This window comes from Ursus americanus, unplaced genomic scaffold (genome assembly GCF_024610735.1).
Source record: "Ursus americanus isolate L20-20 unplaced genomic scaffold, mUrsAme1.1.p SCAF_132, whole genome shotgun sequence".
In the NCBI taxonomy this organism is placed as follows: Eukaryota; Metazoa; Chordata; class Mammalia; order Carnivora; family Ursidae; genus Ursus; species Ursus americanus.
The window spans coordinates 308,925-321,168 of NW_028273714.1; the positions used below are offsets into that span (position 1 = coordinate 308,925).

The 12,244-nt window shown below is 32.5% G+C and overlaps 1 protein-coding gene across 2 annotated transcripts in view; it reads left to right on the forward strand.

The window, feature by feature from the left end:
• LOC148106697 (disintegrin and metalloproteinase domain-containing protein 2-like) overlaps positions 1-12,244 on the forward strand; it is a 123,141-nt gene that overhangs the window by 78,263 nt on the left and 32,634 nt on the right. For both annotated transcript variants that reach the window (XM_087860574.1, XM_087860575.1), the window contains exons 15-16: positions 2,714-2,819; positions 10,852-11,035. In XM_087860574.1, coding sequence (XP_087716700.1) covers positions 2,714-2,819; positions 10,852-11,035 — 290 coding nt within the window. The remainder of the gene's footprint in view (positions 1-2,713; positions 2,820-10,851; positions 11,036-12,244) is intronic.

A 12,244-nucleotide genomic window follows, 5' to 3' on the forward strand; every position in this document is an offset into this window, starting at 1 on the left:
TAAATTCCCATGAGATTTTTTTTTCTTTGCTGCTTTGGTTATTTAGGAGTGTGTTTTTTAATTCTCATGTTTGTACATTCCCTAATATACTTTTATTATTGTTTTTTCATTGAATTCCATGGTATTCAGAGACATAATTCATATGATTTCAGTCCTTTTCAATTTCTTTAGACTGTCTTGGCCTCACATATGCATGGAGAAGAATATGTATCTTGCTATTTTGGGTAGAGTGTTCTACAGATATCTTTTAGGTCTAGTTCATTTATAGTGTTTTAATTTTGTATTTCCTTACTGATCTATTTGTTCTGTCCACTATTGAAAGCCGGTAAAAGTCAGGTATTATTTTTGTCTGTTCCTTCTGCCAGTTTTTATTTCATAGATTTTGGTGCTTTGTTCTTAGGGAACATGTTTATAACTATAATATTTTCTTCACTGATTGACTCTCTTGGTCTTTAGTAACAGTTTTTTTTCTTATACTGCATTTTTGTGATGTTGGTATAGGCACTCCAGCTTTCTTTGTGTTATTGCTCTGGGTTTGTATACATTCATGATCGTGGGTCACTATGCCAGGGGTGGCATCTGTGCCTCCGCTTCTACCAAATTTTAAGGGTTTTTTTTTCTCCTTTGCCCAGTGTGTAGGAGTTGCTCAGTTAGTTTTTAGGGGTTTTTTTGGAGATGAAATTTTTCCATATGGAGTTGAAGATTTGGTGTGCCTGTGAAGGTGGTGAGTTCAGAATATTCCTACCTTGCCATCTTGAATTAGAACCTCTAACCCCATTAGCATTTTAAAGATGTTATTCTATTGTTACATGGTTTCCATATTTTCTAAAGAAACTCTGTTAAGTTGTGTCTGTTTTCCCTTTGAGCTATCAGGATTTTCCCTATTTTTTTTTTTTTAACCAGTCTTCATATCACATGTTTGGGTGTATTTGTGTATGTGTGTATGCTTAATTCTTCTTAATGTTCTGTGAGTTTCTTGGAACTCTGGTGTAAATACTGTATTATTATACAGATTTTCTTAAAATTTTAATTTATATTTAATTCTCTCTCCATAAAATTACTTCAATATATTTATTTTTGATACTTTTCTTTCTTGCATATTTATATCCTTTGTAATTAATTTTCATATATATGTCTCATTGTTCTTTTTCTCAACTATTTTAATATAGGTAGATATTTTTATCTTATATTTTTTTCTTGAATGAGAAAGACATTTCTAGTTAAATTTTTTTTATTTTCTTCAATTTTTTCCTTTTTTGAATCCCTGCTTTCAGTTTAAAATGCTTTTTGTAAGATACTATTATTATCCATCTTTTTCTTCTGTTAAGTGTATGAAATGAGAGACTGATCACTTTAATTAAATCTGAAACTGATATGTATTAAGCTTTGGTCAGAGTTTAAATAAAGTTCCATTTATTTAGTTCACTGCTGTTTCTATGGCATAACACTTCAGGGTTTTCAAATGAGAGTTGTTTTATTTACTGAGACTCTTCCTCTTGGCAGATATGTAAGCACAACACAGAAACTGCTGAAAAATCCACACTGCTTTATGGAAGTCATCTCCTTATATTTTATTTTATTTTGTTATTTAAAAAATGTATTTAAAATCAATTAATTAACTTATAGTGTATTGCTAGTTTCAGAGGTAGAGTTTAGTGGTTCAACAGTTGTATATAACACCAAGTTGTATATTACATCAAGTTCCCTCCTTAGTGCCCATCACCCAGTTGCCCCTCAGTTTTGTTTCCTATAGTTAAGAATCTCTTTTGGTTGAATCTTCTGCTTTTCACATGTTTAGAAGCAGGAAAAAGCTTTGAGGGGAGAATAAACTATATGTTGAGGCCCCTTGGATCTTTAATTTTATTACTATAGCTATAAAAATCTTTCAACTTTGGCCTATTTTTATGTCCACCATCAATGGCCTGCTTCACTAGCTAAACATATAATTTTGACTTCTCACCCATAACCAGGTTTGCAAATGATCTCTGGGATAAAAACAACAACAACAACAACAAAGCAAAACAAAACAAAAAACAAAACAAAAAAACCCTGCTTATTTTCAGTTCACTAGAGCCCGTAGGAGTTTCAGCTGAGATCCTGATGTCCATTGTGGATCCTCTTAGGTGTGCCATTTTTCTTCAGCACCACAGTGCAGTGGTTAAATCTTCCTATCAAAGGTTTTGGGTTAATCTTTCCACTACAGTAGAACTAATGGAGGTTATAATAAATAAACTGCTCTTTAAGCAGATTAGCTCTTATGAGAATTGAACACATCTTGTGCATGGATTGGGTAGTGAATGTAAAAATTATGACTCCCCAAGATTTTTGTCTGAGGAAAATCTGATGCAAAAGTAAGATATTAGTTTCTTAGTTTGACTTGAAAAGACATTTATGCAAAATAGGTTCTTGACCAATAAGTCAATTTTTAGTTTCTTATACACTTATAGATATCTAGACTTACAAAAAATTAGCAAAATAAACTGTGCACCATGGTTAAATTTAAGATATCTTTTTGGTAGTAGATCAGAATGCTTTCAATTTTTAATTATGTCATCGAAATGATTTTGTGTTATCTTAAATTTAGTTTTGTTTTCAATTTGTTATGATCATATTTTCTACAATATATCTTAAACTATTTCAGAATTTCAAATATATTCATGAATTATTTTAAATTAATAGAAGCTCAATATGACTAACTACACATTTTTTTCAGATGCAGATTTTGGTCCTGAAGAGTGTTATACTCACCTTAATTCTAAGACTGATCAATCTGGAAACTGTGGTTCAGGTCCTTCAGGATACAGACAGTGTCAAACTAAGTATGTTTTAAGAAATCTATCTGAGAAACTCTATTTATTGCTTTAAATTAGAAAATACCAGCAGATAATTAAGCTTATGAGTAATCAAAATATTACTTGATCATGAAGTAAGACTATAAATTATAAATGTCTTTAATACAGAATATTTATACTGCTCTTTCTCATATATTTGCTTATCCCTTGTACCTTCCCTCAGAGTGTTTAATTTGTATAGGTACATTAAAAACATTAGACAGACTGCTCATTCTTATTTTGCATACTGTCATTTTAATTTTACAAAGGATGAGCATTCTTATAGTGAGGAAATGAAAATGCATGAATTTGTACTATCCAGTAAGTAAAGCACTGTGTTCAAGAACATGTGCTCTATAGCCATACATCTTTGTTTCAAATCCCAATCGCACTGCTTACCTACTTGTGTGATATGTGCTTCATTTTTCTGATATGTAAAATATGAATATTAATTCCACTAACACCATTGGGCTGATGCCAGTGTGGAATTTAGATACTCTATTGAGAGTATTTAGAGTGGGACTGACACATAGTATGCACTATATGGGAGTTAATTATTAAATTTTATAATTAATATATATATTAGAACTAGAATGTTACTGTTATAATATTTTATTTTGATATAATTTCAAAGATGGTTTGATAGTGAAATTAAATTTTCTGTAAAACACTTCTAGTTTGCATGAATAGTACAGATTCCCCATACACATTTACCCAGGTTTACCGATTGTTTACAGTTTGGCCTTTTGCTTTATCCTTTTTTCAACTTTCCTCTCCTGTCTTCAAAATGATTTTCCTAAACCATTTGAAAGAATATTGAAAACTATTCTTCTTTACCCCTAAATAAATCACGTGTCTTTCCTGACAATAAAGATATTTTCTTAACAAAACTATATTGTAGCTATAAAATATGGTTCATATTAAAACTTCTATAATTGTCTCAGTGAAGTATTTAGAGTTATTTTGCCTTTCTCAGGAAGGCAAGGATTTTTCAAATCCAGTCATATATTTGCATTTAGTCATAATGTATTTTATCTAATGTATTTATCTAATCTAATATCATAATGTATTTATCATAATGCGCTTTAATCTAGAAAATTTTCTTTGTTTCAATTTTTTCTTTTCCATAGGTTTTTTTTTTTTTTTAATGCTACGGAGTAATTGTTTTAAAGATTTCCCTCAATTTGGTTTTGATGGATATTTTTTGTAATTAGATTGATTTTAAGCATTTCAGCATGTCCACAATGGACATATATGCTTTAATGAAATTTTTAAAGGGTACATGGCATTTTTTTCTCAATCTTGGATATTTTAGGTTAAATTATACTGAAACCATGGGCATACTTTGTTCCTATTCAAACTTTGATCCACTGAATTTAAAATCCATTGATGATTTCTAACTCCATTATTGACTCTGCCTTTAAACTAGAAATGTACTGTAGGAAGTATTCCCTTCACTATAATTATTTGTTTGTTTGTTTATGTGTTTATTTATATCAGTTCATACTCAGCAATTGTTATTTTCTTCAATAGTATAGAATACATTACTGTTATTATTTATTCTGATTCTTTTTCAGATTGTCTCGGTTTGGCTACTGAGAGTTTCTTTTATTTGGCCACAGTGTCTTTTTTCAAAACTGTATATGACTCTTTAAGAACTTCCAAATTTTTCTAGCACAAAATCTTCTAGGTTCTGTTATACTTTTCCTACCTCTACTCTGGATTCAGCTATTTATCCAAGTAGCCCATATATGTTTTAGTAGAGAATATTTAAAAAATAAATATCTGGGCACTGGGTGTGCTTATTTCCACTGTCTTTCATTACCTCTAAGCCCTCTTAGTCAATAGAGCTAGAACATACACGTAATATATGCACATACATGTATCACACAATTATTTATATGTTCACGAATATCTCTGTATTTAAAACATGAAGTTAAAGTGATAATTTTATTTTTTATTAAACACCACAAAGTACATTTTAGTACATTTATAAGTTCCCTTCTTATATGTTCCAGCTCAAAATACATAGAAGTCATTTCACAATTGCTAAAATTATGTACAAAGATTCCATCTATTGACTAAAAAAACCCCTTCAAGCTATCATGACTGTATTTTCCTTTAAATCATTGATATGTTTATATTAGCTGCTATACAGTGCTTCTCTGCAAATTGCAGTATTTACGTCATTTTGATTTTGGTATCTAGTGATTTATTTGCTCCTTGACTATGTCACATTTTATTTTTAGAATTTTTTTGACTTTATATTGTATACTATGAATAATATGTAATGGAAACTTTGCATTCATTTATGTTTTCTAAATGCTATAGAATTTTGTTATGGAAGGAATTTAACATAGTTGGACTTATACTATAAACAATACCTCTCTGTGAGCAGCAGCTGAAATACTGTTCATTTCTTTATGCCTCTTAAGATGCTTCTTATGAACTCCCTGGAGTCTTCACTGCACGTGCTTAGTTCAGTGGTCTGCCAGGATTTAGGATGAAGTTTATGCACACTTTAGTGCTGAGTACCTTTAAATTTACAGTCACCTAATTAACATGAGGCCCATTTTTTAGTTCTGCACTCTGACTATTCAAGCTAAGAGATTGAATGTTCTGTATTGAATTTAAAAAATCCTAATCCATAATATCTCTTGACTTAATTCCAATTTTTAAGGCTCTATTCTCATATAATTTTTCCCTTCCTGGTTAAATTCCAGTGCCTTGTGTGTGTGTGTGTGTGTGTGTGTGTGTGTGTGTGTCTGAAACACACACAGATTAGAATTCTACCCTTACTGGAATCCACTTTAACCCACTCTTTGTAGAAATGAGTTTAGATCAGGTTCTGTGTCAATGCCTTCCAGCCAAAGACCACAGGAACACAACTGTAGTTGAACAAGTTGGGTTTATTACATGTACCAATCAGTGAAACTCCATGGGAAACTGTGGGACATCTTTGTTCCAAAGTTTTAGAAAATGTTTATAGGACTTGGATTTGCATTAAGTGATTTTCAACAGGATTTTAGGAAGTCGATCTTTCTTCTGAATTGGATGTTTTCAGAAAGTGAAGGTAGTTCTATGACTGGGTACCTCAATAAATCTTACATATGAAGAACGACTGGAGAGAAGTTGAAGTTGTCATTGATAATGAGCAACAGTCACTCATATTAGCTGGATGAGAGCGATGTTTGGTAATTTTGTTGTTTGGACCATGTTTATGTCTTGTCTCTCTATGTTAAAGACATAATTTATGGAGCAGGTTTGTCTTTGTCTTGACCCATCATGGTCACAGAGTAACTTGGCTTAAGGTTGATATTCCTAAAATTCCTTATATTCAACAGTTAGGCACGATGATCTAGCTATAGGCGCACGTCAGTTCACATCAATTCTAATGCCTTGCTGTTAATTCTTTCACCTGAACATCAAGAGCTGCTTTTCTCTTTTTCATTTTCCTTTTTTGCCCAAAGGCAGAAAAAGTCAGGCCATAGAAAATTGCTCTAAGATATCTTTATTTTCATCATTGCTAAGATTTTGCTGATCAGGAATTTATTTTGAGAACAGGTATATAGTTGGGCTGGTGTTTGTCTCCCCTGCCACTTTTGGTGCAGGACAATTTGTTGAATCCTCTGATATATCAGTGGGTATGTGGTAGAATTTGGGACCTCCAACACAATTCATAAGCCAAATAAAAATTTTATGGCATAACATATACTATAAATAGATGCTCACATTATCCATCAGACATAATTTTCAAGATACCCAATTTGTTAAAATATTGCATATACCTTAAATAGTGATAACTCTACAATATATAATTCATTTACTTTTGTTAATCTAACTTTAGCTCTTGAAATCTTAATGTTTTAAGTTTTTATTTATTTATTTATTTTTATTCTTTATTTTTTAAATATTTTATTTATCTATTTGACAGATACAGACAGCCAGCGAGAGAGAGAACACAAGCAGGGGGAGTGGGAGAGGAAGAAGCAGGCTCCTAGTGGAGGAGCCTGATGTGGGGCTCGATCCCAGAATGCTGGGATCACGCCCTGAGCCGAAGGCAGACGCTTAACGACTGCGCCACCCAGGCGCCCCTAAGTTTTTGTTTAAACTCCAGTTAACATACAGTATATTAGTTTTAAGCATACAATTTAGTGACTCAACACTTATATACAACACCTGGTGCTCCTCACAACAGTGCACTCCTTAATCCCCATCACCTATTTAACCCATCTCTCTCCACCCACCACCCCACTAGTAACCATCTATTTGTTCTCTAGTTAAGAGTCTGTTTCTTGGTTTTCCTCTTTCTCTCTCTTTTCCCCCCATGTTCATTTGTTTTGTTTCTTAATCTGCGTATATGAGTGAAATCATATGCTGTTAGCCTAATACTCTAGCTCAATCCACATTATTGCAAATGGCAAGATTTCATTCTTTTTTATGGCTGAGTCATATTCCATTTTATATATGTATATATTCCATTATATATATCTCATACTTCTTTACCCATTCATCAGTTGATGGATACTTGGCTAATTTCTGTGGTTTGGCTATTGTAGATAAAGTGACTGTCAATATTGGGATGCATATATCCCTTTGGATCAGTGTTTTTGTATCCTTTGGGTAAATACCTAGTAGTGCAATTGCTGGATTATAGGGTAATTCCATTGTTAACTTTTTGAGGAACTTACATACTGTTTTCCAGAGTGGTTGTACCAGTTTGCATTCCTAACAACAGTGCAAGAGGTTCCCCTTTCTCCATATCCTCACCAAAACCAATTGTTTCTTGTGTTATTGACTTGAGCCATTCTGACCTGTGTGAGGTGACATCTCACTGTAGTTTTGATTTGCATTTCCTTGATCAGTGATGTGGACCATCTTTTCAAGTGTTTGTTATCCATCCGTATGTCTTCCTTGGAAAAATGTCTATTCATATCTTCTGCCAATTTTTTAACTGGATTGTTTGTTTTCTTTTTTTTTTAAAGATTTTATTTATTTATTTGACAGAGAGAGAGACAGCCAGCGAGAGAGGGAACACAAGCAGGGGGAGTGGGAGAGGAAGAAGCAGGCTCCCAGTGGAAGAGCCCGATGTGGGGCTCGATCCCAGAACTCCGGGATCACACCCTGAGCCAAAGGCAGACGCTTAACGACTGAGCCACCCAGGCGCCCCTGGATTGTTTGTTTTCTGAGTGTTCAGTTGTATTAGTCATTTATATATTTTGGATACTAACCCTTTACCAGACATGCCATTTGCAAACATCTTCTCCCATTCCAAAGGTTGCCTTTTAGTTCTGTTATTTCCTTTACTGTGTAGAAGCTTTTTATTTTGCTGAAGTCTGATAGTGATTTTTTGTGGGTTTTTTTTTTTTTTTCTTTTGTTCGCCTTCCCTCAGGAGACATATGTAGTTAGAAGTTGCTGTGGCCAGTGTCAAAGAGGTTGCTGCCTATTTTTTTCTCTAGGATTTTGGTATTCCTGTCTCACATTTAGGTTTTTCATTCATTTTGAATTTATTTTTGTGTATTGTGTATGAAAGTGGTCCAGTTTCATTCTTCTGCAGGGAGCTGTCCAGTTTTCCCAACACCATTCTTTAGAGACTGTCTCTTTCCCATTGTATATTCCTTCCTGCTTTGTTAAATATTAATTGACCATATAGTTATGGGTTCATTTCTGGGTTTTCTATTCTGTTCTATTGATTTATGCTAGTACCATACTGTTTTGATTACTACAGCTTCATAATATAACTTGACGTCTGGACTTATGATGCTTCCAGCTTTTGCTTTTCTCTTTCAAGTTTGCTTAGGATATTCAGTGTCTTTTGCGATTCCATAAAAATTTTAAGATTGTTTGTTCTAGTTCTGTGAAAAATGCTGGTGGTGTTTTGATAGAGATTGCACTGAAAGTTTAGATAGCTTTGGGTAATATATTTTAACAATATTTGTCCTTCCAATCCTCCTCCTCCTCCTCCTCCTCCTCCTCCTCCTCCTCCTCCTCCTCCTTCTTCTTTTTGTCTGATTGCTGTGGCTAGGCTTCCAGTACTACATTAAATAACACTGTTGAGAGTGGACATCTCTGTCTTGTTCCTGACTATAGAGAAGGAAAGCTTTCTCAGTTTTTACCCATTGAGGATGATATTAGCTGTGGGTTTTTCATAAATGGCCTTGATTACATTGAGGTATGTTCCCTCTAACCCTACTTTGTTGAGGGTTTTTATCATGAATGGATGTTGTAGTTTGTTGAATGCTTTTTTTCTGCATCTATTGAAATGATCATATGGTTTTTTTCCTTTCTTTTATTAATGTGGTGTTTTACATTGATTGATTTCTCACTTTCTGTCAATATTTGTGTAGCATTATTTTTTCTTTATTCATTTCATAGAACTTATCTCTAGAGCCATGTGGTTTTAGGCTTTTCTTTATAATTGGGGAGCACATTTAGATTATAGGCAAATGTAAAGTTTTCACTGGTGTTGGTTCTCATCAGTCTTTCTGAGGTTCCTCCAGCACATACATGTAGCCTCCCTGTCAGCTAGGGATGTGATATAAGGAGAGTTTATCACTACCCTTTATGGAACTACTATTTCCAGGATCATGCCTTTAATTTCTGTCCAATCTGTTAGATCACATAGGACTTTAATTGTTGAACAAACAAACTTTAATAGCTGACTAATCCCAATTGAGATCTCAACTTTGGGCTCACAGTGTTTCTGGTTTTACATTCTTTTCCTAACCTTATTACTACTTTTATTCAAAGTATTGATGGGTGAGATTATTTGTCCTCTTCACCAAGTCTAGAACCACTCCTCTGACATTTAATTTAAAGGTTTCCATGACCAGCCCTGCCCTGGTAAAATAGCATCAACTGATTTGGGAGAGGACATAGGAGCAGACTCAGCAAAAAAGAACACACCTCCCACTATTCTTACTTGATTTTATGGCAGCTTTTCATAAATGAGTCTCACTTTTTTGTTTGTTTTGATCAGTTTCTATAGCCCTGAAATGGTTGTTTTGACAAATTTGCCCAGTTCTATATTTGTTTTGGGGGTAGATAATTTAAATATATCTTCTCTCTTTATCCCATAGCCCCCTCATTTAGATTTATTAGCACAATGTTCTTGGTTCTGTTTCTAACTTATCACAAAATCTAGTACTGATCCATGATAAATATTGTCATCTAACTAGGAATAAAAAGGGACTTCCTCAATCTGATAGAGTTATATACATTTTGTACTTCTGTAAGCTTCCATCTAGGATAAGTTCCTTTCAGTGTGAAGAACTTGGTTTATATTTTCTTTAGTTCAGGACTGCTGGTGACAAATTTTCTTAATTATTGTCTGAAAATGCCATGTTTCATTTTGAAAGATATTTTTTCTGCATATAGAGTGGGAAGACAATTTGCTTCTTTTTTTAAACTGTCATTCAATAATCTTCTGGTCATTGTTTTTCTTGGGAAGTCAATCTTAAATTTTATTATTGCTCTTTTGCTTTTAATGCTTTTTTCTGTTTTCATTACTTTTATCACTTTTTCTGTATTTCACAGCACTATCTTTATGATGTATCTTTCATGGTTTTATTTTAATATTTATTGTGTATAATGCTTTTTGAATGTGGGTTTCAATGTCTTGTCTATTTGGAACCCATAATTCTGAGAGTAGGTATTATGTTTGAACAATTGAAAAGAAAATCCAATAAGACTGGTAATTAGATAAACTTTACCAACTTTACTAATTTTTAAAAATAGAATAATCTTGGAATTGCTTATCTTTACAAATCAAAAAAAGAGTGAAGGAATTATTACCAAAAAAGTGATCAGGTTAACTGGGAAGTAGTTAAAAATTATTAAAATATTCAGTTATTTTTAACAATGCAAGCAAAGCCTTTATACTTCTTGTTATTTTACAATTAATTCATGCATGTTTTTGCAAGCCTTAAATGCTTTACCTAAATCTTTTTGCTTCATAAATGATATTCTAATATTTCTTTTTATTGAAATCTAATGATTTCATTTATTCATAAATTATAGGGATCTGCTGTGTGGAAAATTAATATGTCAATATAAAAGGGAAGAAATAATTAAGATTCCGAATGCCACTGTTATTTATGCCAATATAACTGGACGCCTCTGTGTTGCTTTGGATTTTCCACATAATTTTAGAGATGGCGAAATGATGTGGGTAAAAGAAGGAACTGTTTGTGGTGCTAATAAGGTACGTGGCCTTTCATTCCCAAATAAATTCCTAATATTTATTTTATTCCTAATATTTTATACTCTATTTTCAAATGCATGTTTAATATTTTTCTCACAATTTGATTGTACATTTGCTTTCAAAAATAAAAAAACTTTAAGGAAAAATGTTTAAATATGCATTCACACAGATTATTTTGCTATGAACATTTTATTGGCTATTTCATACCTTTTTCATGGACATTATGTATATTCACTGAATTGAAAATCATACTGTTCATTCACTGTATTTTATTAACTTGTCTAATAGTACATAGATTGTACTAATGCCATGAATTATCTTTCCCTACAAATACTTTAAAATAGCTGTTAAAATAATGTACATTCATTTTTGTGATGAAAATAATAATTGAAGCAAAAATCAAAGGCACATATCTGAGATGTAACTATTATCCATTTTCATGAATCTTCCAACAATTCTTTATTTATATGCCCATATAGACAAATATAGGATACTTATATACTAACCATATTATATATATAGTTCTTGAATTTTTATTGATGTATCATTGACATACAACATTACATTAGTTTCAGGTGTATAACAGTGATTTGCAGTCTATACATTAAGCTATGCTTACAACAGGAGTAGCTACCATCTATCACCATTCATGTTTCTTTCACTGTCCTTCACCCATTTGACCATCTCTCTACCCTGCTCTGGCAAACATCAGTTTGTTCTTTGTACTTATGGGTCTGCTTCTGCTGTTTGTTCATTCATTTAGTTTTCTAGATTCCATATATCAGTAAAATCATATGGTATTTGTCTTTCTCTGCCTGACTTATTTCACTTAATATAATACCCTCTAGGTCCATCCATGTTGTCACCAATGGCAAGATCTCATTCTCTTTTATGGATGACTAATATTCTATTCTCTCTCCCTCTCTTTCTCTCTGTATATAATCTCACATCTTCTTTATTTGTTCATCCATGGATAAACGCTAGAGTTGTTTCCACATCTTGACTATTATAAATAATGCTGCAATAAACATAGGGATGCATATATCTTTTTGAATTAGTGTTTTCATTGTGTTTGCATTTTGTTTGGGTAAATATCCAATAGTAGAATTTCTTTTTTTTAATATTTTAATGTTTTTTTTATTATATTATGTTAGTCACCATACAGTACATCCCTGGTTTCTGATGTAAAGTCCGATGATTCATTAGTTG